At 41.6% G+C, this 26,587-nt stretch overlaps 1 protein-coding gene across 3 annotated transcripts; it reads left to right on the top strand.

Moving 5' to 3' along the window:
* The first annotated feature begins 3,479 nt into the window (after nt 1-3,479).
* LOC147874654 (ribosomal protein S6 kinase alpha-5-like) lies at nt 3,480-13,685 on the top strand. Of its 3 annotated transcripts, none has more exons than XM_087344511.1 (11): nt 3,480-3,738; nt 5,635-5,772; nt 6,115-6,237; nt 7,492-7,710; nt 7,921-8,036; nt 8,447-8,557; nt 9,252-9,332; nt 9,803-9,909; nt 10,311-10,461; nt 10,738-10,849; nt 11,432-13,685. In XM_087344511.1, exons 2-11 carry the CDS (start codon nt 5,718-5,720, stop codon nt 11,668-11,670), a joined length of 1,314 nt encoding a protein of 437 aa, XP_087200637.1. In that variant the 5' UTR covers nt 3,480-3,738; nt 5,635-5,717; the 3' UTR covers nt 11,671-13,685. The 3 variants fall into 3 exon arrangements, with proteins under 3 accessions (XP_087200637.1, XP_087200635.1, XP_087200636.1); XM_087344509.1 differs by having other exon boundaries at nt 3,481-3,738; nt 6,112-6,237; nt 11,432-13,582; XM_087344510.1 differs by having other exon boundaries at nt 3,483-3,738; nt 6,112-6,237; nt 11,435-13,580.
* The last annotated feature ends 12,902 nt before the right edge of the window (nt 13,686-26,587 follow it).

Raw genomic sequence — 26,587 nt, 5'->3', positions numbered from 1 at the left:
ACAGAACACTAAATAATAATAAGATGAGGTGGTCTAGCGGTTAGAACGCTGGCCTTGTAATCCTGGGGTCTCGGGTTCGAATTTATAACTTGTGTTGGGCAAGGCCGTGGTCTAGGCAACACGGAGTTTTCCTCCGTGGCATCCCAACAATTTCTCCATTCACACACAGAAGAAGGCAATGACAAACCACTTCTGGATTATCTGCCAAGAACGTATATGAACAGGTCCCAGTCCGAGAAAAGGATCGAAGGATCCTGTTCATATGGACCTGTCGTCAGACAGAACACTTAAAAAAAAAGTAGTAAGAAGAGCCTTTTTTGACAATTAATAATAATTAATCCGGTAAATAAATTAAACGTCTTTTATGGATACGTAGATTAATTTCCCTGTTCATAACAGCTCCTCCCACTCTCACAACGTGACCCAGATAAATGCAGTCCACACCCTGGCATTCTACGTCTTTTAAGATGCTTTTTAATATTATCCACCCTGGTGGTATTTTACTTTAGGTCTTCCGACTAAAATTCTATACTCATTTCTCCATTTTTCCCTTGTGTACTACATTCCCCGCATGCCTCGTAAAAACCTTGTAAGTAAAGCTAACTAACCAACTAACTCCCTCCCTGGTAGCAGAACCCATAGGTCCAACACCGACAACACCAAAGACCGCCACCGACCACGATCCTGAGCCAGCTCCATCCATTAGCCATCGTCACAGCCCAACTCCCAAAGATCCGTCTCGACGTTACCCTCCCATCTCCTTCTTGGTCTCTCCGGTGGTCTTTTCCATAAGGATTCCTTAACATAAATCTGCATGCACACCTTGCCTACCCCCCATGCGCGCTACACGACCAGTCCATCGGAGCAAGTTTTCAAACGCTTGTAATCTACGTTCTTCCTTCAAGGTAAGAGACCATGTTTTACAACCATACAAAATCACTGTTTTATATATCCTGATCTTCAGTATTTTGGGTAGTGAATACAATCGAGCGTTTTCCGAATGAATTCTACTCCTAATTTCGTCATGGACCTCATTTCTCTTTGTTGTTGTTGTTGCCCATTGGATTTATAAAAATTTAAGCTTCAATTAAAGAATAATTATTTGTTGTCATTACAACACGCTTTGGCGTCAGTGACTGTCTTCAGGTAACGGGGAACTGACAGCATGACGCACTGGTGCAACGTGTATCCTTTAGAGTGGCAGTACTGTTAATTAAAAAAAACAGGAAATAACTTCACCACCTGGAGCGGAGTCTCCATAAGAACGGCAGCTTTAGGGTTTGTCGACTTTTGGTCAGTGCAGTCGTGCCCTTCCACCTTCTTATCGCATAAAACTTACAATAACATTATAAATCTGATTCAAGTACATTCTCATAAAATCCCAACTAAATTTATAATAAATAAACAATTAATATCTAAAGGTGTCTTCATTAAAAAGCTTAATACACTGAACACAGACACAAAAATAAATTTCTGCAACGTCCATTCCAGAAGTTAATATTTCACACTACATTTAAATTCGCGACAGATAAATTACTGCACCCAGTGAACAGAATTATTCGCCTTGTCAACTTGGAAGTTTATTCTGATCGCTGATTTAGTAATTGTATTTCCCAGTAAGTTAAGAAGAATTTTGTTTGGATAAACTCAGCTGACTTCCCTGTAAATATCTTCTTATCAATTCAATTCAAAGCAAACAATTACTTACCCCAGATCGAAAGAAGCAGAATCATTAATTCGTTCTTGATAAGAAGACAATTAAAACAAAACACTTCAACGAACAGCCGATTCAGAGCGAGGGACGGATCGAATCCTTACACGACTATAAACAGCCAAACCACAACTGACAACAACGCAACACTCGCGGGTCAGAATCCTCAGAAGGAATGAAGAAATTTTGGTGAGGGAATCCTGTAACTACACAGAGAGAAAGAATTTGCCAATAAAGTGATTACCAGGTAGAAGAATGCACACTGCTACACCGAATTATTAAAACTAATATTTTCAAGGCGGATAGTACCTCCGTGGCGAGCTCCTGTCCTCTGCTGATTGTCCCACAGTTCGATTCCCGTTCCCTGCTTCTCCTCTGATAGGTTTAAAGTAGAAATTTTGTCCGATTAATATTATTCAATTTACAAGCAGAATTAATGTGTTGTCATATTTCGCGTTTTCATTTCTTGAGAAGCAAAATTCTCTATCAAAGTTCATCGGCGTGCAGCGACCACGTAGTTCGTTGGGGATTATCGCAGCAACTGAGATGTGAGACGCGATGTTAGAAATATGATTTATTATAACAACAAAATATCAGCACCTTAATTTTGAGACATCTGGTAGCTTATAGACCTAATCAGTAAACGAGTATCGTTTAATACGCCCGAAGAAATTACCTCAGAAACCAACGCCTTAAGAGAAAGGCTCGAACCGAGGACTGTATTCGTGTCTGTGACCTTAGACCCCGTAATTTCCTCTCCGAAACGAAAGAATTTTGCTTTGACGTCGTTCGTCTGTCTCGGTTGAGTTCCCGTCAACAGAAACCGTCCTCGTCGGGAGTCGAACTCAGTGTCGAGGCCTTAGTTTCCGTAGTCTCCACTTCGAATCAAATAACAAAATCTTATCCTGGCTCCGTTGTCTGTCTCGCTTAGTTTCGGAGCTAAAGGAACCGCCCTCGAAGGAAATCGAACTCAGGACACTTTTCCCAGAGTTCCGACCTTCCTGTGTTCGCTCATTGGTCAAAACGAACAATCACGCCACGTTTTTCCTCCACGGGCCGAAAGCGAACGAGTGAAGGAACACGTCAACCCCCAATCTCGAGTTTACACGTGACCACCAGACTCTGCGGTATTTACTAACGGCAAATACAAATTCATCTTCTCGATCTGAGGACAGTTTTCGGGTTTGTGATCTTAGCCAATGAGATCCCTTCCCAGGAACAAACAAAATTTGCCTTAGCGCCATTCGCCTCTGTCCGAAGAACAGAAAACTTCTCAGCCGGGATTCGAAGGAAGGAAACATTTTTTCTCGCCCAAGGGCGATGGGCTCAACAGCGCCCAGGACCCTAAAAATCGTCTTTAAAACACGACGTTGTTTTTAAAATAGGGGAAATCAAATTTAAAAATATACCCCAAGCCTCTTTTCAGTAGTTTTAAATCGATTTCCTTCTTACAGAGAAAATATTTAATATAAATTATTGACTTTTTACAATTATGATGGAATGTAACCAAATTATAACTTGGAGTAATTTTTTTAGTATTCCTGTATCTAAAAATACACCTGCGCGTTCAACAATGTAAGAAAAGGGATTGAACACGTGCAACAATCTAGACAGAGCATGCCATAAGTTTCATTTTCTATTTCTTATACACGCAGTATAATAGCCTGAATGAACCTTATTGCACTCCTTTACTGATTCTTGCGTCATATTTTACGTCGGATTTGTTGTCTTTTTTTTTTACTATAAAAATTTGTGATTCCTCGTTGTCGTCAATAAATTACGTCATCAACAATGTCAACAGATATTTGTTTACTCGACATTGTTGTGTTCCACAACAATGCCGAGTACAACACAACAATGCCGAGTAAACAAATAACGCTTCACTACCAAGCCAGTCGCATTATCACTGCTCCAGAAGCAGCACGTCGCATTATTAAAAATTGACTGACATTTGGCCTAAAACATCAGAAAAGTGAAAGAAGACGTTATCAACTATTTGAAGTACCAAATCCATCAACTTCAATAAGGTAAAGTGATACTCATAATACTACTCATATATACTCGGTATATTACGATTGCGAAAATTATTATGATCGATTTTAAGACGAAGATTTGCAAGGGTGGGGTTGGACGTAGAAAGTTGACTGACCAAGAAGAGTTGGCCTCTGATCAGCGACGTAAAGAACTAAAACATCAGATTACAGGAAGCTCTCCGAAAGGATTAGCCGTCGTTGTCTTCAAAAAATGACGTCATCAACAATATCACCTTTTATTTGTTTATACACGGCATTGTTGTGGAGCAACACGTAGCCTCCAAGTAGCTGGATTACAGGAGTACGCCACACCTCCCAACACTAAATTAACATCCCGAAGGGGGTTAGTTTGGTGTCTTACTCAAGATTTTTAAACGTATCCAACCCCCCCCCCCGAAGGGGGAGTTAGTCAAGTGTTTTAACCCCCCATTCGGGGGGTGAGAGTCAGTTTAGTTTCTTACTCAAGGGTTAAAACACTTGAATGAGACATAAACTAACCCTTCCGAAGGGGGGTTAGTTTAGTGTTTTACTTAAGATTTCAAAACGCAACCAACCCCCCAGTACTGGTATAAATTGCGGTCTACAATCGGGATTCGTTTCTTTGGAAAGGATTGCCTTGTGAATCGGTTGTTGTTGAAGTGGATCGTGGTCTAGATAATTTCGTGAAAACCTTTGAAAATAACTCGTGTATTCATCTTCTGTGAATCATCAACAATTTCGTGACAGTGTCCTGCATTCTTTCTATTCAATTTCTGATTAAAATTTTGCTCCTGTGGACATCGAGGTCTGTTCTTCTTCAGAAAGGGTGAGACAGAGGTTTCCTATTTATTTTTAATATTATTATTTGATTTTGCATTTGTGATTGTCTGTGGTATTTTGAGAGTTTGTGTGTAATTTTTAAGCAACCACACACGTCGGCCATCAACAACAAAGTTATCTGAGTTCCGGCTAAGCTAAACGCCTGATAGGGACTTAAGTCAGAGTCACTCGAGAATAAAGAAGTGACTTAAGTCTCTTTCGTAGTTTGCCAGGAAACGCGTGGAATTGCTTAGGCGTTGCCCGCGAGCTACAGGTTGGGGAAATATTACCTACGCAAACCAAATCGATCGGTGGAACAGAGACCTGTAATGCAACGCCTCTCAAAATGTTTCTTGTCCCCTGGTTTCCGAAATGTCCCTGAAAAGTTTCGAGGTTTCTTAGCCGCGGTGACTATAAGAAGAGATTGTAGTCTCTAACACTAAATATGTATTCATTACACATTTGTCATTGAATACTAATGTTTTCAATTTGTTTTTCATTCAATATTAATAATCGTTTAGTGAATCTACGTGGGGAAAAGAGTATCATACGACCTTACGAAAGGTTCAAAGTAAAGATTCACAAGTCTGACTGTGCATTTTAAAAATGTTCAGGCGTCCGAATACACCATCCAGTTAAACAGCAGTGAACTGAACGATTGGTCTGTGGTCTGAAAGAGGGTTTGTTGTCAAAATTACTTATCTTAGTCAAGTAATTTATTACACTCTTACTCGCACTAACGAGGGAATGGTCAGGTTGGTCGTGCGCTCAGGATTGTCGAAAATTCAAATACGCTACTGCGTCCAAGGATGAGTAATACATAAAAATATCTTATTCCTGGAGAGACAACCCAGGAGAAATCATTACCTTCTCGTATATGCTACAAAATATGGGGCACAGGGTTGGCCATAAAGCTTCCTTCGCCGAAAAATGGCGCATGTAAAGAATGCCTCAGTGCCGTTATTTCGAACAATGTAGAGTACGTAGTATAAATTTGTATTTCGTGTGTTCCGAATTTCGTGTTGGATTTAAAAGAGCGCCGATGCTATTATAATGTTGGAAGGTAACAGGATACACCTTTTTTGACTACAGGTGCCTGAGGAGAATCCCGATTTTTTTTTGTCAACAGACGAAGAATTTAAATCAGGGACATTGTGGAACCTGTTCTGAGTTCGATGACTGACAAGCAACCAGAGATGGACAGGAACGTGACCTCCGGCAGTCAATCCGGTTAGTATTCAAAGTTAGGTTTTGCCTTCGATGTGACCTTTCTAAATCAAAAGTTCTAACTATAATATATTGGAAATTTGTTAGGTTTATATTTTAGGATTGTAGCGTAACGTAGATGCTCTGCGTGCTGGAGACAACAATAACATTAGACAATTTGCTATGTTTGTTGGCAGTATTTGAATCAGCCGACATGTTTCTTTTGAAGACGATAACTTTGCATATCAGGAAACAGCCCGCCATGAGAATTGGCACTCACTGGTTCTTCCATAACTATAACAAAGCACGATGGGGAATTTCATGGTTTATTTTACTAACTAACTAACTAACTCCTTGTATCAGAAGCTGCAGGTCCATCAACACCACAGCGTGCCACCGGACAGAATCCTGAGGCAAATCCAACCATTTGCCTTCCTCGCAGCCTCAGTCTAGACTATTTTAAACGCGGGAGGGTTCTAGGAAAAGGAGGTAAGTGGAGGTTTCTCTTAATTCTGAGACGATCTTTCTTCTTATAGAATGCGACCCTGGTTACTCGAACCTTCATGGTCAGCTTTTACAGCAGAATAGCAGTAAAGTTATTATTGTTATTATTATTATTAGTAGTAGTAGTATCAGCAGAAGCAAGGAAAGTGGAGCCCATCCCCATTTTTGAATCAGTCACAATTTTTATAGGCACGTGACTACAGAAAAATTTAAGATACTGAACATCAGTTATAAATTATTTCGCTGTATAAGAATAGCAATTAGTAACAACTGTCTGAGCACAACTCAGATCCCCGTCGCTATCAAAGTTCCGAGGACCACGGAATTAACGCATCTTAATCATCTTGCGATATTTCCTTGTATCTAGAAGTGGAAGATAATTTAAAATAACTCAGGATTTATTTATCCCTTCTGTAAGACAACGAAAATGTATCAGCAACAAAACTGATTTCTTTTTACGTTTTCCTCTGATGGCTGACAAGTTATTGAACGCCTTCCGAGCAAAGTACATCGGCAAATCGGAGCTGTTACTAATGCTGCCTCGTTGTCGTCACATCTCCTTACCGATCCTCTGTGTGACGCTAGGTCCAGTTCCTAACAGGGTAGAAGACTTCTTAACATCGACGGAACCGCATTGAATCTTTTGCCATCTCCGTGGACTTTTTGTAACGCAATTCTTAAGCAGCAGACAATGAGGAGACGAGCATCTGACCGCTACCTCCGGGCACTGCAACTCAGTCGAGGGTGAAATTTGCGGGTAGAGGCTGACAGGACAACATTCTGAAGTGTAGTTTCTCGCCAATTTACACTGTTTTGCTGAGTTTAACACTGCTGACTGTCCCGCCAGAGTAATGAATTCGGGCATTGAGCTCGTGTGACTTGGTCAATCAACCCTTCGAAGAAGTATTATAACGAAAAGTTTAATTATGGAACACCTGTAATAAGATTAAATAATGTTTTATTATGTTACTCTCAATTAGTAGGGCTATTCATATCCCTTACTTGAAATTATGTGCTCCAATAATTAGAAACTACGAAAACTTCTGCGCTTACTGCAAGTGATTCTAGTGTTTTTTTTAAACTGACTACAGAATATACTGAAAAATTCTTTTTCACCCAAGAAGTGTAGACGCAGCATAGAAATTGTACTGACTCGTAATCTGTATGAGGATATTGTTTTCTACGTGAGAACCGTTTGTTGAAAGGGTATGAATTAGTAACACAGATGAAATTTTACAGGTTTCGGGAAAGTTCGCTTGGTCAAGCAGATTAGAGGCTTCAACGAGGGAAAACTCTACGCGATGAAATCAATGAAACTGAAGAAAATCACTGCCGACAGAGATTATTTGTGGCTGACGATGATGGAGTGCCGCGTGTTAGCGGAGGTAGGCGACAGCCCGTTCTTGGTTAAGTCGCACTACACCTTCATCACGCAATCTCATCTGCACTTGGTGATGGGTGAGTACATAAAGAACTGCTCTCATGTTTGGGACAGAACCGCGACTGAGTGTTTGGGTCCTGAATGGCAACGAACTGAAGTCTGTAACTACGTTTAGAGCTACACTTTACAATTACATTTTGTCGAATTTAATATGCAATACACTACTATTCGCTGATGGTCCTTAAAATAACGAGGTCTGGAAATTATTGTTTTTAACGTGTTCACAGATTATCTGGAAGGTGGAGACTTACATGACCTTCTGGACAAGAAACAGAAATTTCCTGAGGGCGATGTCAAATTCTACACATCGGAGATCGTCCTCGGTATCGATCACCTGCACAAGGTAGGCGCACTGCAGCCCTCGCCAATGAACTGAATAACAAATACAGTATTTGTTTGTTTCTTTGCACGTTCAGATAGCCCATTTCTGTGTCGGGTCGAAAATGACAGCCAACAGTTTCGAAAATCATGATTGTTTTCATTGAGTAAAGAAATAATTATTTTTTATGAGTTGTGTTAGAAAAGGTCATTTGTTAAGGTCACAGGGTTCCTGTCCCTAATCCTCCCCCTCCGCCGCTTTCAGACCCAGTGACTTGAAACTTCCTGACTCATGAGCTTAGTCATAACTTAATAAATAACAAGAGTTGTGGAGCACAAAAGCAAACTGCTGGGTTGTGCATCTCACAGCCACAATAAGTACGGAAACACAACAGAACAGAAGCAATTTGTTAATTTTTGTTTTGTTTTTTACAGATACACGTCATCCACCGAGACCTCAAACCCGCAAACATCCTCAGAGACTCCAGCGGCCACTTGAGAATCGCTGACTACGGCCTCTGTAAAATGATCCACCCTGATCAGAAGGTAAATTTAATCTCCACCTGAGGCCCATTTGTTGCTTAGTCCAGCTACGGGGAAACGTAGGCCGTCAATGCAGCAGCTGCGTGGACCACCGTCAGTACGCTTTGTCTGACGGGCGCCAGAATACAAGAATCGTAAAGGTTGTACGTCTCTCAGTTGTTAAAATCGCTTCATCCGAATCAGATTTTGTGTCTTGTATCAATATTTAACGGAAAGTGCAACCAACATGCATCGGACGCGCTCCGAAGTTTAGGAGCTGAACTCAGAAGCACAGAACCATTTCAACTGTAGCGCAACTGTTTGCAATTCTTTCGGGATTTTTACCATAAAGAAATACAAACAGAAATTACCGGTGTTAGAAGATAAACTCTAATGGAAACAAAGCTGTATGAGGTACAGAGAGGACTAATTTAGATGTTATTTTATGAGAAACTTTGTGGATAAGTCTTCGTGGGACAAACCCCTTCGAAAGGGCCAATTCAGAAGACGAGGAAGAACATCGAGGGACAGAGTTAAGAGGAATATAAGAAAAAGAATTGATATTGAGAGCAGGAGGAAAAGGGCGCTGCGTCCAGTGGTGGTCTTTGGAATTAGCGATATTAAGAGTTCTGAGCCTCACTACCAGAAAGTTAGTCACTAGTTGTTTTGTGTGTCATAATACTCTCACACTTATGTAAAATATTGTTTCTATCGACAGCCTAATATTGCACATTCCAACTTCTATGGCACTCCCCATTACATGGCTCCTGAGGTGATCAAATGCAAAGGACATACCAAGGTAATTTCTTACGCAATGGCAATCTGACAACGAGGATTTCACTGTTTCCTGTGACTGAACCAACAGTTATATTAACGTAAACAAATTAGCCGTCGCAATGTGAGGGTACGGATGCATAAGTACAAATTTCATGCGGGATGAGATGGTCTTCTACCTCCAGGAGGGGCCAACGACGAAGAAATATTTTAAAGTCTGCGTGTGTTTTCCAACTGCTCAAAACATCATTTAAAGATAAATAGTCGGCGCACGTTATAGGCGTCAGAATCTTTCGTCTGTATTTGGGGCAGATAACTTTGCGCCGACCGACACACATTTGCCAGATGAATTGAGAATTAATATATAAAACCTTAACGCAATAAATTAACAACACCTTATAGATCCCGCAAAAATTTTGTCGCCCTTAAATTCTTGTGGGCATGTAGAAGTCTTTAGAAATGAAAAGTGACTGATTTCACCTGTTTTTGTTGCAGGTGGTTGATTGGTGGAGTCTAGGCATCATCGTGTATCAGATGCTAAAAGGAACCACACCGTTTGAAAAAGACGGTGATGAGAGTGACGAATGCAAGAACCTTTTCAAGTGAGTTCAGTTTGTGACGTACAAGCTCCTTTAAACACGTTTCTCTCGAAAGACGTTTGTCGCTAAATAAACCTTAGGGCAGGGAACGAATTGCAGTCAGGAAAAAATTCCTGGTGACCAAAACCATTTAAAATCTGACGATTGTACAGGGCTCAAATTGACTGTGAGGGACAGGGAAGTAAAGGGTTCGAAATGTTGAGAAGCTGAGTGCGTCCTTATAGATGATCCATCTTAAACGTCTGTGGTGTTACCCGCTCCAGAGATTTCCGTGTAAAAGAGCCACTGATGAGGTTTCTTATAATAGAAGCAAGAGACTTTAAACACACTAATTATGGATGCGTATTTAATATGAAGTTTTCTGATTACAAATACAAGAATGGCGTTCCTTTCTCCCATTGCAGACGAATTCTGAGGCGGGAGCCGAAGATCCCAAAAGAGTTTTCCGCTGAGGCGAGAGATTTCGTCCTACGATTATTAGCTAAAAGACCAGAGAACCGTCTAGGTGCAGGCGGGAACGGAGCCGTTGACATCAAGGGGCACCGATTCTTCAACGTGAGTTCTGTCACCGTGTCTGTTCTAAATGTTTCAGTTCTGAACTGTGTCATTGACTTGTGTTAAGAAGTTGCTTCAAGAGTTCAGAGTAACAAGTTAGTAAGAGAATGCATAAATCATTGACAGATGACGATTTAGAGAAAAAAAACCTCTCACCGCAAGCCTTAGATTTCCAAATAACTGAAGTGTCTGTTCATATGAGATGCTCCCAGTTGTGCCTTGCCAGCCAGACGTTCGCTCTGCAATCACGGTTTATGCTCGTGTTTCATCCCACAGAACATCAACTGGGCTGATACAGAACGAAAAGCCGCGATAGCTCCGTTTGTGCCGGACTTGGACAAGGATAATCAAAATCCGTCATCCCAGGATAGTGACACTTCATCCTCAGGTGAGATACTTGACGTAATTTCAGAAGAAACCAACTTTTTATACCTCGTGTTTCCCTAAACGAGTTTGATTTCAATGTGCCCAGAAAGTGACACGACATGTTGACGTTGGTCCTCTGCGTTGTAACGCCATGTGCAAAGGTAAATACATTTCTGCGTTCCGGAGGAACATACTGCCTCCATCGCCATCGCTGAAGATGGTATCAATACATTCTTCCGAAACTTTGGTACAGAGGCAACTCTGATGATGTGAGATTCCTTTTCCACCCAATTGCTTCATCTGCTTGCAGAAACTGTTGTCCCAGGTCACATAATTAGTTAAAATGTGGTCCAGGAATTGCCTTCTGCCCCACATTCACTCGAATCAGTTTATAAAACTGCTCAGAAGTAACAAGAAAGGCGACTTTATGGGGAGAATTATGCACAGCTTTAATTTTTAAAACATTGAATAGTAGTTGCAGTCTCCAGAGAATGTGAGAGTATTTATCAGCAGAAAATATACTGGAGCAGACGTGTTCAAGTGTCGAGAATCGCTGTGTCCGTTACAGGAGCACAGACTGAATATGTCGTGTATTTCTCTTCAGCAGAGGTTTTGACCGATTTACAAACGACGGAATCCTCTTCAGAAGAGATTATGAGCGATACACGAACGACAGAGATTCCTGCAGGGCAAGGAACACCTGCGGTTGTCAGGAAGACTCCGTCAAAAAAGAGGAAGTTGAGCAGCTCGGAAGACGACGGGAGGCCAATGAAGAGACCACGATCACCTACGTCGGAGGTCGACCTCCCAAATGACGGCCACGAAATTGCAGAAGGAGACTGATAAAATGCGGTAACGATTTCACTACTTGTCTGATCTAAATTTGAATTCACATTGAGCCAGACGCCATTAGTTTGGTGCGTTATGAGATCCTGATGGATTAGACCAATTTAATTCATTGGCGTGCTGTATAAAGTATATACGTGGCTGCATACAACTCGCACGACCAGCAGCGTCAGACTGACTTACTGATTCCAATGGAACAAATCCCTTTGTCGATCAGCGGACAAGAGACATTTCCAGCATTTCTGCGGAAACAAAATATTTATGATCCTCGTTAATGTTTTTAAAGGGAAAATTAGTTGTTCATCTGTTTTTGATGTAGTTAGTGTCTGCATACCCAGTAGGTCTATCAGGGGCTACTCTACCTTTATTGAAAAACGCAATTTCAAGGCCGGTCCATCTGACAGATGCGTTTCTGGTACCAATGCAGTCTGTAGGAGCATCGACGTCTTTAACAAAGATCCTGTTTTGCTTACTGATGTCAGTCGGATTTTCAAACAAGTAGAGCAAATCGTCTATGAAGGTCATTCGGAAGACGGGTCAGAAGAATTTGTAAGGTCAATATCAACAAATCGACAGCAATGGTTACCTAGGAAACGTCATCTGTTTACTCGGCATGATTTTTCGAAAATTTTGAAAATTTCTTCAAAACTCTCACCAAGGGATGCATGCCAACCTCGGCGAATGCCTCACTATGTCTGTGCCGGACTCGGCCTCGATTCTCTCCGATTGCTGACTGCCTCGGTTTCTGCACAACCGGCCTATGCAGGGTTAGATGTGTTGCCGACTGTGTCCCTGCCAGTCTCGAAATCTGCCTTACGTGTTGCATCCCGAAACTCGGCTTATAGGAGACGGCACATAAGAGACCGTGTGAGGCACAGACCGCGTTCGTCAGAGACAGTACATCAGACACAGTCCGACGGCGATCTGTCCTGCATGGCATCAGGTGGGGTGAAATTTGAAAGAAATTTTGAAGTTTTTTCAAAATTTTCGGAAAATCAAAAATTGCTGGAAATTGTCCAAAGAGCGCACAAAACAAAAAATTGTGAAAAATTCCACTTTCAAAATGTTTTAAAAAAAAATCAAAATTTTTGGGTTTTGTGCGCTTTTCAAACAATTTCCAGCGTTTTTTCATTTTCGAAAATTTTGCAAATTTCGAAATTTTGGAATTTTTTCAAAATTTTCGAAAAATCAAAAACCGCTGGAAATTGTCCAAAAAGCGCACAAAACCAAATTTTTTAAAAATTCCACTTTCAAATTTTTTTCGAAAATTTCAAAAATTTTGGGTTTTGTGAACTTTTCAGACAATTTCCAGCGTTTTTTGATTTTTTGAAAATTTTGAAAATTTAGAAAAAAAATTCAAAACTCTCACCAAGAGATGCATGCCAACCTCGGCGAATGCCTCACCCTGTCTCTGCCGGACTCGGCCTCGATCCGTGTCTCTCTGCTGCTTTCTGTCGCACATTTTGCAACATCTCACAGTTAGAACATCTCGTAGAATAACCTGTCTTGACTGTGACCTATGTAGCAGGTACTTCGAGAGCAACATTGACAAGTTTATTCGGTTCAGGATGTCTATTTCTCGGCCACCAATATTTCTGAACCTTGTCATTGCTTTTCGATAGGAAGGACAAAGTCATGGAAATAAGAGCTGAAAGTAGAATTGACATGTAATTGGAACTGTCGAATTATTTTAAAATATAAATGCCAACCTCGGCGAATGCCTCATTATGTCTCTGCCGGACTCGGCCTCGATCCTTTCCGATTGCTGACTGCCTCGGTTCCTGCAAAACCGGCCTATGCAGGGCTCGATGTCGGGCCGACCCTGTCCCTGCCCGTCTCGGTATCTGTCTTACGTGTTGCATCCAGCACCTCGGCTTATAGAAGACCGTCTGAGGCACAGACCACGTTCGTCAGACACACATTCCGACGGCGATCTGTCCTGCATGGCATCAGGTAGGGTGAATTTTGAAAGAAATTTTGAAATCTTTTCAAAATTTAAGAAAAATCGAAAAACGTAAATTGTCCAAAAAGCTAAAAAAACCAGAAATTTTTGAAAAATTCCACTTCCAAATTTTTAAACAAATTTCAAATTTTTCGGATTTGTCCGCGTTTCAGACAATTTGCAGCGTTTTTTGATTTTTAGAAAATTTTGAAATTTTTTCAAAATTTTCGAAAAATCAAAAACGTCGGAAATTGTCCAAAAAGCGCACAAAAGCAAAAAAATTTGAAAAACTCCAATTTAAAAATTTGTAAAGAAATTTCAAAATTTTTGGGTTTCGTGCGCTTTTCAGACAATTTCCATCGTTTTTTGATTTTTCGAAAATTTTGAAAATTTTAAAAAAAATTCAAAACTCTCACCAAGGGATGCATGCCAACCTCGGCGAATGCCTCACAGTGTGAGGCACAGACCGCTTTTCTTCGGAGACGGCTTTCGTCAGAGACGCAGTACTTCAGACAGTCCGACGGCGATCTGTGCGGCCCAACCCCAGGGCGGCCCAACGCCAGGGCGGCCCAACGCCAGGGCGGCCCAACGCCAGGGCGGCCCAACGCCAGGGCGGCCCAACGCCAGGGCGGCCCAACGCCAGGGCGGCCCAACGCCAGGGCGGCCCAACGCCAGGGCGGCCCAACGCCAGGGCGGCCCAACGCCAGGGCGGCCCAACGCCAGGGCGGCCCAACGCCAGGGCGGCCCAACGCCAGGGCGGCCCAACGCCAGGGCGGCCCAACGCCAGGGCGGCCCAACGCCAGGGCGGCCCAACGCCAGGGCGGCCCAACGCCAGGGCGGCCCAACGCCAGGGCGGCCCAACGCCAGGGCGGCCCAACGCCAGGGCGGCCCAACGCCAGGGCGGCCCAACGCCAGGGCGGCCCAACGCCAGGGCGGCCCAACGCCAGGGCGGCCCAACGCCAGGGCGGCCCAACGCCAGGGCGGCCCAACGCCAGGGCGGCCCAACGCCAGGGCGGCCCAACGCCAGGGCGGCCCAACGCCAGGGCGGCCCAACGCCAGGGCGGCCCAACGCCAGGGCGGCCCAACGCCAGGGCGGCCCAACCCCAGGGCGGCCCAACCCCAGGGCGGCCCTAACCCAGGGCGGCCCAACCCAAAAAACCTCCCTGCGAAGGGTGGAGGCCCAGGCCGTTCCTTGAGCGAGCAAATGCGCGGACCCGGCTCCGGACAATGGCCCGGGAGACGGGTGCCTGGTGGCGGGTTCCAACGAACCGCCCGAGTCGGACGAGTCCAACTCGTTGGCTTTGCGCTTGCAAGCTACGGAAATCAGGACCTCGTGGGCGTGGCGAGTCGTCCAACTCTTTCGACAACAGATCTTGTCTACAGGATATAGCAAGAGCATAATAAGATTAGGTATAATGATAAGACCACTTAAAATTCGAAAATAGTACCAGCAGCGAAAGCGCAGTAATTGACATGGACTAATACCGACAGGGGGGCTCAACCCCAGCGGCCGAGTGGTCTTAGGAACTTAAAACAAATCTCTTAAAGCAGATAATAACCTCTTGCGCCCTCTGTGCCGGACGGCGCTTGAGGTGGGTCCCGATGTTCCCGCACAGAGGACGCTGCCATTTATTTTACATCTTTTGAGCTTTTTTTAATTCTCTACGACCATTTACGGTCTGAGGCTGACCCTCCGTCCCGCGATTTGGTTTCATTCGATTAAATCATTGAGTTTTCGCTGCTGGTAATATTTTCGCTTTTAGTGTTTTATTACTGGACGTATAATTTTATCTGCCCCTTAGTCATCTCTGCCGACGCGCGTTGGATGAGTTTATCATCTTTGCCTTTCCCAGCATGCTCCGCGAAACTTGTTTCCTACGGACAAGTTGAGGTTTTTTCCGGTTGTCTCTCTCCTGCTCCGGTACAGCGCGTATGTACGCAGTCTTTACGTAAGTTGGGGGCTTCATTCGGCCATTTTGATATTACGTCTCAGCTTGTGTTTGGTTGAATTCTCGATCTGTTCGACAGCCAAAGAGCTGTTGAAGCTTTCGTGGTGGTGGTACGAGGCTCCAAAGAATGCAGGCGAATTCGTGATAGTTAAAATACTAACCGGTTTTCTCTAGAAATTACATAAATCGTTGAGTTAGATATTATTCGACTTAAACCCTTGTACCATTGAAAATTTAATCCTGAAATCTGAATCGAAAATAATACATTTTTATTGACTAATTCAGTGTGGATTTCAACTTCTTTTCCTACTCACTGAACGTGTGATGCAATCACAAATCGATGAAAATTTTAATATTGATTATAATCGTGGATTTGACCTTATCTCTTGCGGACAAATAAGGATTGATTAGAAATTGTGCAGAGGCAGTGGGCGTGTCACTCGCTACTCGTAAACGCACACTTCGAAAAGAACAGGAAGAGAGAATGTTTTAACTTGGGGTATCGCAAATACACGAGTATGTGTAGCAAAACATTTAGCAGTAATATTCTGGCGTGGGGGATCATTTTTTATTTCAACATTCTCAAGATAACAGATGATCGCTGCTACTTACGCTACATGACCGAAACTTCAGCCTCTGAATAGGAGATCCAAAACTACCCAAAAGTCTCAAAATCGTAATCACTTTTTGATTATATGTACGACACGCTTAATCTGGCCCGCAGTTTAACAACGCAGCCCTCCGCGTTTGTCTTATTACCAGTCGTATTTCGTTCTATGGAGGATTTGAGGTTGTGATGATGCAAGCAATTTTTAGTTTTTATTTTATCATACAAGTATGAAAACTTAGCTCAGTGTTCTGCTAACTTCTCACTGGAGTCGGCTTGCGTGTAAACAATTAGTCCTATTTAATGACCGTAATAAAATAATGATTATCTGACTTGCCACTACGAACGCCAAGATCTAAATTCAAAACTTTAATAAATATTTCACTTACAATTACAGAATCATCATGGTACTACAGACTAATTATTCCGTGCTGACGGCAAAGACACAAGTCATTTGAATACGCAAAATCAAATTAACACTCACCATCACTGCATAATTTCTGCATAATAGTCACCTCATTTAAAAGACGCATCCAGCGTTAGATAGACGTCCGTTTAACGCGTTTTATCCACGGCACTCCCAGCATCGAAGCTGAGTAGATAACACACAAAGCACGTCAACTTTGTTAATTGAAGTATCATTACGCCATGTAGCGCAACGGAACAGACCTAGTTGCTTTAGAAATAAACAATTCGGAGTTCTGCAGTGTAAACAGCGATTAAATACTTCAAAAACATTAACCCTTGTAATGGCTGAGTTGTCTTCTTTGATTTACCACCGAATGTTCAAAAATATTTAGGCGACTTTAAGCTATAAATGGTTAATATCTAATTGATGCTGATGTGGTTACAAAACACTCGCACGAGAAAAATCCAAATAAATATATTAAAAAATTGTGAATATAGTAAATGTATAAGAAAAAGAAAGGTCTTTACCATTCTTTTAAATATAAAAATGGTTGACCTCAACATGAACTGAAGAAGAGGTTAAGTGTACCAAAATCACTCACAAACTGCAATTTTCGTAAACACGATTGCAGTGACGTAAGTTTACGCGTTTGCAAACGGTGGAAGACCATTTGAAGTTGAGATACGCTGAAATAAATTAATTAAAGTAAATAAAATGGCAGCAAACGTCTGTTCAGAATCAGACGCCCCGGAGCCATGTTTATTAATTTTCTCAACCGGAAAACTGATAAATGCGGACGTAAGATTAATCGCGATCTTACAAGCTCAGTTTATGAGAAAATACCGACGTACCTAATTAAGAAACACCACGGTGGTCTATCGGTTAGAACGCTGGCCTTGTAAGCCTGGGGTCTCGGGTTCGATTTCCGGCGGTGCCCGAATTTTTAATTCTTGTTGGACAAGGCCGTGGTCTAGGCAACACGGAGTTTTCCTCCGTGGCATCCCAACAATTACTCCATTCACACACAGAAGAAGGCAATGGCAAACCACTTCTGGATCATCTGCCAAGAACGTATATGAACAGGTCCTAGTCCGAGAAAAGGATCGAAGGATCCTGTTCATATGGACCTGTCGTCAGACAGAACACTTAAAAAAAAAGTAGTAAGAAGAGCCTTTTTTGACAATTAATAATAATTAATTCGGGAAATAAATTAAACGTCTTTTATGGATACGTAGATTAATTTCCCTGTTCATAACAGCTCCTCCCACTCTCACAACTTGACCCAGATAAATGCAGTCCACACCCTGGCATTCTACGTCTCTTAAGATGCTTTTTAATATTATCCACCCTGGTGGTATTTTACTTTAGGTCTTCCGACTAAAATTCTATACTCATTTCTCCATTTTTCCCTTGTGTACTACATTCCCCGCATGCCTCGTAAAAACCTTGTAAGTAAAGCTAACTAACCAACTAACTCCCTCCCTGGTAGCAGAACCCATAGGTCCAACACCGACAACACCAAAGACCGCCACCGACCACGATCCTGAGCCAGCTCCATCCATTAGCCATCGTCACAGCCCAACTCCCAAAGATCCGTCTCGACGTTACCCTCCCATCTCCTTCTTGGTCTCTCCGGTGGTCTTTTCCATAAGGATTCCTTACCATAAATCTGCATGCACACCTTGCCTACCCCCCATGCGCGCTACACGACCAGTCCATCGGAGCAAGTTTTCAAACGCTTGTAATCTACGTTCTTCCTTCAAGGTAAGAGACCATGTTTTACAACCATACAAAATCACTGTTTTATATATCCTGATCTTCAGTATTTTGGGTAGTGAATACAATCGAGCGTTTTCCGAATGAATTCTACTCCTAATTTCGTCATGGACCTCATTTCTCTTTGTTGTTGTTGTTGCCCATTGGATTTATAAAAATTTAAGCTTCAATTAAAGAATAATTATTTGTTGTCATTACAACACGCTTTGGCGTCAGTGACTGTCTTCAGGTAACGGGGAACTGACAGCATGACGCACTGGTGCAACGTGTATCCTTTAGAGTGGCAGTACTGTTAATTAAAAAAACAGGAAATAACTTCACCACCTGGAGCGGAGTCTCCATAAGAACGGCAGCTTTAGGGTTTGTCGACTTTTGGTCAGTGCAGTCGTGCCCTTCCACCTTCTTATCGCATAAAACTTACAATAACATTATAAATCTGATTCAAGTACATTCTCATAAAATCCCAACTTAATTTATAATAAATAAACAATTAATATCTAAAGGTGTCTTCATTAAAAAGCTTAATACACTGAACACAGACACAAAAATAAATTTCTGCAACGTCCATTCCAGAAGTTAATATTTCACACTACATTTAAATTCGCGACAGATAAATTACTGCACCCAGTGAACAGAATTATTCGCCTTGTCAACTTGGAAGTTTATTCTGATCGCTGATTTAGTAATTGTATTTCCCAGTAAGTTAAGAAGAATTTTGTTTGGATAAACTCAGCTGACTTCCCTGTAAATATCTTCTTATCAATTCAATTCAAAGCAAACAATTACTTACCCCAGATCGAAAGAAGCAGAATCATTAATTCGTTCTTGATAAGAAGACAATTAAAACAAAACACTTCAACGAACAGCCGATTCAGAGCGAGGGACGGATCGAATCCTTACACGACTATAAACAGCCAAACCACAACTGACAACAACGCAACACTCGCGGGTCAGAATCCTCAGAAGGAATGAAGAAATTTTGGTGAGGGAATCCTGTAACTACACAGAAAGAAAGAATTTGCCAATAAAGTGATTACCAGGTAGAAGAATGCACACTGCTACACCGAATTATTAAAACTAATATTTTCAAGGCGGATAGTACCTCCGTGGCGAGCTCCTGTCCTCTGCTGATTGTCCCACAGTTCGATTCCCGTTCCCTGCTTCTCCTCTGATAGGTTTAAAGTAGAAATTTTGTCCGATTAATATTATTCAATTTACAAGCAGAATTAATGTGTTGTCATATTTCGCGTTTTCATTTCTTGAGAAGCAAAATTCTCTATCAAAGTTCATCGGCGTGCAGCGACCACGTAGTTCGTCGGGGATTATCGCAGCAACTGAGATGTGAGACGCGATGTTAGAAATATGATTTATTATAACAACAAAATATCAGCACCTTAATTTTGAGACATCTGGTAGCTTATAGACCTAATCAGTAAACGAGTATCGTTTAATACGCCCGAAGAAATTACCTCAGAAACCAACGCCTTAAGAGAAAGGCTCGAACCGAGGACTGTATTCGTGTCTGTGACCTTAGACCCCGTAATTTCCTCTCCGAAACGAAAGAATTTTGCTTTGACGTCGTTCGTCTGTCTCGGTTGAGTTCCCGTCAACAGAAACCGTCCTCGTCGGGAGTCGAACTCAGTGTCGAGGCCTTAGTTTCCGTAGTCTCCACTTCGAAGCGAATAACAAAATCTTATCCTGGCTCCGTTGTCTGTCTCGCTTAGTTTCGGAGCTAAAGGAACCGCCCTCGAAGGAAATCGAACTCAGGACACTTTTCCCAGAGTTCCGACCTTCCTGTGTTCGCTCATTGGTCAAAACGAACAATCACGCCACGTTTTTCCTCCACGGGCCGAAAGCGAACGAGTGAAGGAACACGTCAACCCCCAATCTCGAGTTTACACGTGACCACCAGACTCTGCGGTATTTACTAACGGCAAATACAAATTCATCTTCTCGATCTGAGGACAGTTTTCGGGTTTGTGATCTTAGCCAATGAAATCCCTTCCCAGGAACAAACAAAATTTGCCTTAGCGCCATTCGCCTCTGTCCGAAGAACAGAAAACTTCTCAGCCGGGATTCGAAGGAAGGAAACATTTTTCTCTCGCCCAGGGGCGATGGGCTCTACAGCGCCCAGGACCCTAAAAATCGTCTTTAAAACACGACGTTGTTTTTAAAATAGGGGAAATCAAATTTAAAAATATACCCCAAGCCTCTTTTCAGTAGTTTTAAATCGATTTCCTTCTTACAGAGAAAATATTTAATATAAATTGTTGACTTTTTACATTTATGATGGAATGTAACCAAATTATAACTTGGAGTAATTTTTTTAGTATTCCTGTATCTTTTTTTCCTTATAAAAATTTGTGATTCCTCGTTGTCGTCAATAAATTACGTCATCAACAATGTCAACTATAAACAAACTCGGCATTGTTGTGGAACACAACAATGCCGAATACAACACAACAATGCCGAGTAAACAAATAACGCTTACCTACCGAGCCAGTCGCATTATCACTACTCCAGAAGAAGCACGTGGAATCGCATTATTGATAATTTTCTGACAGTTGTCCTAAAACATCAGGAAAGTGAAAGAAGACGTTATCAAGTATTTGAAGTACCTATTCCAACAAGGTAAAGTGATACTCATTCGATATATTATGATTATGATCGATTTTGAGACGAAGATTTGCAAGGGTGGGGCTGGACGTAAAAAGTTGACTGAACAAGAACAGTTGGCCTCTGAATAGCGACGTAAACTTGAATGAGACATAAACTAACCCTTCCGAAGGGGGGTTAGTTTAGAATTTGAAACGCAACCAAACCCCCCGGAGAGGGGGTTCGTCAAGTGTTTTAACCCCTATTCGGGGGGTTAGTTTAGTTTCTTACTCAAGGGTTAAAACACATGAATGAGGAGGGATAGTTTACTGTCTTCCTTAAGATTTTGAAACGCAACCAACCCCTCTGAAGGGGGGTTGGTTGCGTTTTAAATAGTTTACCACCACCCCGGAGGGTGGTTGGTCAAGTGTCTTAACCCCCATCCGGGGGGTAGTTTAATTTCTTACTCAAGGGTTAAAACACTTGAATGAGACACTAAACGAACCCCCCCTCGAAGGGGGGGTTAGTTTAGTGTGTTACTTAAGATTTTAAAACGCAATCCCCCCCCGAAGTTGGTCAAGTGTTTTAACCCTCCATTCGGGGGGTTAATTTAGTTTCTTACACAAGATTGGTTGCATCTTACAAACTTGACCAACCTCCCCCCTAGGAGCTCCGAAGATTTGAAAGGGTGGGGTTTGACGTAGAATTGACTGACCAAGAACTGTTGACCTCTGAACAGCGATGTAAAGAACTAAAACATCAGACATATTTAAGAAATAAAGAAAAGCTAAGGAAGACATACATTGACAAAAGTAGAAAAACGTATTTAACAAAAACAGAAGAGAAAGAAATCAGACGAAAATTTTCAAGGGTGGGGTTGGACGTAGAAAGCTGACTGACCAAGAACAGTTGTCCTCTGAACAGCGACATAATGAAATAAAAAATCAGATTAGAGAAACTGCTCCGAATAAGACACTAAATTAACAACCCTAAGGGGGATAGTTTAGTGTCTTACCCAAGATTTTAAAACGCATCCAACTCCCCGAAGTGGGAGTTAGTCAAGTGTTTTAACCCGCCTATTGGGGTTGTGAGAGTTAGTTTAGTTTCTTACTCAAGGGCTAAAACAATTGAATGAGACATTAAACTCCCCCCCGAAGGGGAGGGTAGTTTAGTGTCTTACTAACGATTTTAAAACGCAAATAACCCCTCCGATGGGGGGTTGTCAAGTGTTTTAACCCCTCATTCGGGTGGGTTAGTTTAGTTTCTTACTCAAGAATTTAAAACGCAACCAAACCCTCAGATGGGGGGTTGTCAAGTATTTTAACCACCATTCGGGGGGTTGTTTAGTTTCTTACTCAAGGGTTAAAACAATTGAATGACACACTCAACTAACCCTTCCGAAGGGGTTTATTTTAGTGTCTTACTCAAGATTTTAAAACGCAACGCAATGTTTAAACCCCCAAATTCGGGGGTTTAGTTTAGTTTCTTACTCAGGAGTTAAAACACTTGAATGAGTCACTAAACTAACCTCCAGAAGGGAAGTTAGTTTAGCGTATTTATAAGGGCTGGTCAGTTGTTTTAACCCTCTATTCGGGGCGGTTAGTTCAGTTTCTTACACAAGGTTGATAGCGTTTTACAAACTTGACCAACCCCCTCTAGGAGCTCCGAAAGGAGCGCCCTGCTCTATATTATTTTTTTTACTTATTTTTTTCTCCTTATAAAAATTTGTGATTAGTCGTTGTCATCAAAAAATGACGTCATCAACAATGTCAACTATAAACAAAATCGGCATTGTTGTGGAACACAACAATGCCGAGTAAACAAATAACGCTTCACAACAAAGAAATCAAAAACTATCAAGCCAGTCGCATTATCACTGCTCCTGAAGCAGCACATCGCCTCCGAACAGCGACATAAAACTATTTAAGAAATGAAGGAAAGTGAAAGAAGACGTTGCCAACACCAAAAAGGTAATCTGATACTAATAATAATATTCAACCAAAAAGAAACTAAACTTACCCCCCGAAGGGGGTTACTTTAGTGCCTTACTCAAGATTTTAAAACACAGTTGAACAACCCTCCCCAAAACGTGGGTTGTTCAAGTGTTTAACCCCCATTCGGGGACTTAGTTTAGAGTCTTACTCAAGATTTTAAAACGTCTGACTGACCTAGAGAAGTTGTCCTCTGTACTACGACGTAAAAACTACATCAGACATATTTAAGAAATAAAGAGAAGCGAAGGAAGTCTTACATTGATAAACGTAGAAAAAACGTATTCAATAAGAACAGAAGGGAAAAAAAGCAGACGAAGATTTGTAAGGGTGGGGTAGGACGTAGAAAGTTGAGTGACCAAGAACAATTGGCCTCTGAACAGCGACGTAAAGAACTACAACATCTGACATATTTAAGAAATAAAGAAAAGCGAAGGGAGAATTACATCGATAAACGAGACCATATTAACGACATTTGTAGAAGAACAGACGAAGATTTGCAAGGGTGGGATTGGACGTAGAAAGTTGTCTGACCAAAAACAGGTGGCTTCTGAACATCGATGTAAAGAACTAAGACATCAGATCTATTTAACAAATAAGGATAAGCGAAAGAAGACTTACATTGTTAAACGAGACCATATTAACGACACACGTAGAAAACAGACGAAGATTTGCAAGGGTGTTGTTGGACGTAGAATGTTGACTGACCAAGAACAGTTGGCCTCTGAAAAGCGACGTAAAGAACTAATCCATCAGACCTATTTAACAAATAAAGAAAGACGAAGGAAGAGTTACATTGATAAACATAGAAAAACGTATTCAATATGAACAGAAGGGGAAAAAAGCAGACGAAGATTTGTAAGGGTGGGGTTGGACGTAGAATGTTGACTGATCAAGAACTTTTGGCCTCTCATCAGCGACGTAAAGTACTAAAACATCAGAACTATTCAACAAAAAACAGAATAGAAAAAAAGAAGACTTGCAAGGGTGGGTTTGGACGTAGAAAGTTGACCAACCAAGAACTTTTGGCCTCTCATCAGCGACGTAAAGAAGTAAAATATCAGATTACAAGAAGCGCTCCGAAAGGATTAGCTATCGTTGTCAAAAATGACGTCATCAACAATATCACCTTATATTTGTTTATACACGGGGGTTAGTTTAGTGTCTTACTCAAGATTTTAAAACGCAACCAAACCCCTTCGGTGTTTTGGTCAAGTGTTTAAACCCCCCATTCGGGGGGGTTAGTTTAGTTTCTTACTCAGGGGTTAAAACACTTGGATGAGACACTAAACTAACTCCCCTTTGGGACTAACCAAGGTTGGTTGCGTTTTACAAACTTGACCAACCCCCCCCCCCCCCCGTAGGAGCTCCGAAATTAGCGCCATGCTCTAGTAGTAAAAAAAAAGAAAAGATGTGTATTGAATGTGCTGCACTCAAAGGCCTTTTCAGAAACCGTGCTCCTTTGCATGTGGATAAAAGATTTGAATCGCATTGAATATGCCGGATCTACTTTGTGAGTCACTCAACAGTATATATCCGCCTTACTACAGGACAAGACGCAGACACAGGAAAAAGTTTTGTCAGAGTTTGTGCTAATATTAGGAAGATGTTACAGAAGTCAATTTTTTTAAAACATAAATTAGGGTTGAGAAAGTGACTTGTGGAGCTTCAAAAATGCCCTCTGCGTAATTACCGCTAGCCCAGATTTAGGATATCTTGAAGAAAATTTATATGTTATATGTACTAAAGTATTTTCTTAGTACGTTGTGGTCCGTGACGGCCTGACAGCCTTCGTATAACTTTAAAATAGACCACGACCGGCTTCATCCAAATCCTTTAATATTATACATTCATGTAATTGAAATAACGTTAGATAAGCGAAGGATAAATCATTGCCACAGGCTCAGTTTAACCGCGTGTTGTTACCATAGGGGTAGATACTGATGTTCAAAATTTGTAGGCGAGATGGGAGGTACCTGAAGACCAGTTTTTCAGTTCTAATTTCCCGCTTAAGTTTCTGAGATTTTACATTTATCATACGTGACTATAATAGCAACTTCAATTTAAATTTCTTCCGTGAATGTCCTGCTAATATATATGCTGAGTAACAGTAAAGCTGGTTTCGATAATGAAGGTTGCTGTCTTGTGGGTTGTAGGGCCGGGTAGCGTACATCTTCGCCCTGATGATGGAGGCAGCAAGGACCTCCGAAACGTTGGTAGACTTCTACAGCGCTACAGTCCAAAATACAGTCATATTGGTTCTCACCGCCTGAGAATTTCAAATCCTACTTAGGATTAGACAATGTTGGCTTTATTTCGTTTCGTATTAAGCTCCTGCTTTTTAGTAATAAATTTGCCTTTGTAGTAAAGAGAAGGCTGTGCATCTGTTTAAATCAGTGTGGAACTCGAGGCGACGTGCAAATAATTCATTCTTGGAGGTGAACGGGCCGGTTGTTTTTTTTTTGTTTTTTTTTCTGTTTACGCTCAGTGAAGCTGGAGAGACGTAATGAAGGACAGCGCTTTGATCCATTTCATATCGTCAAACGCGAGTCTGAAAACAGGGGACAGATAAGAATTGAAGTAAATTGTCCTATTTGTATTTTAGCACATGAAGCTTTGTTTTCAGTGGTTATGATTGGTACCATGCAGTTTACCCGCTGTGAAGTCTTGTTGCGAAACTTTATCTCTTATGTAAGGAGATGATTATAGATAGACGATGTTGATGTTTGTTGTGGATAGGTACGCCATCGGCAGATATTTTGGAATTAGGGTAATTATGTCCTTCGCATAACACTGGTCTTAAGTGCTCATAATGACGTACATTATTAGAGTACTCAAAACATGCCACAAGGGCCTAGTTATAGCTTAGGCCCTTATAAGTGAAAAACCCTTGAGAAAGGAATTTGACAAATACATCTTGTTCAAATGACAAACAGGTGTAGGTCTACGACGTGTACACATTAAAAGAACACGTTGTTTGCTCTTTTATGACGGTGATGATGGAACACGACCGGGTTGTTAATTCTGCATCGGTTAAGTTAACCCCCCCCCCAAGAGTCTACATCATGTATAATAGGACAGCGTTACTTAAATATCGTGTGAATTTTGGGTATGCAGTTTATTGTATGGAATATGATCTTGGTTATCTCGTAGGCCTGTAACCTTCTAGAAGGCTTTCAAGGCAACTCGGTGACGTAACCTAGAAGGTCTCTATGCATATTTTCTACACCTTAAGATCTCTAGATATCTGCAATGAAATTTCTGTTCGTCATGTTTATTAAATGAAAAACAAAGACCATTGAGGTGTGCACAGCAACGAAACGTCGATTTGGAAACTCGGTTTTTTTTAGACAGTTGATGGTTGAACCTTTATATTTTATTTAGTCTGTTCATTTGTAGTATTTTAAGGGACGTTACCAGTAGCTCCGTCTAGCACAGGGGTGACCAACCCGCGGCCCGCATGTGGCCCGCCCTGAACATTTTTCCGGCCCGCGAGATTCATCACACTTTTACAAAATATATTTATTTTATAATGAATAATAGTAAACACAATAATAATAACTCATTATGTTTCAATTTTTCACTCCAAAAAAAAGTCTATAATTTTATATGTGGCCCGCAGAGTTATGATGCATTTCCAAAGTG

This window comes from Zootermopsis nevadensis, unplaced genomic scaffold (assembly GCF_977971745.1).
Source record: "Zootermopsis nevadensis isolate Lab colony 2312 unplaced genomic scaffold, Znev_1.0 Znev_ptg000007l, whole genome shotgun sequence".
NCBI classification, from domain to species: Eukaryota; Metazoa; Arthropoda; class Insecta; order Blattodea; family Termopsidae; genus Zootermopsis; species Zootermopsis nevadensis.
This window is presented reverse-complemented; position numbering and strand designations above follow the sequence as displayed.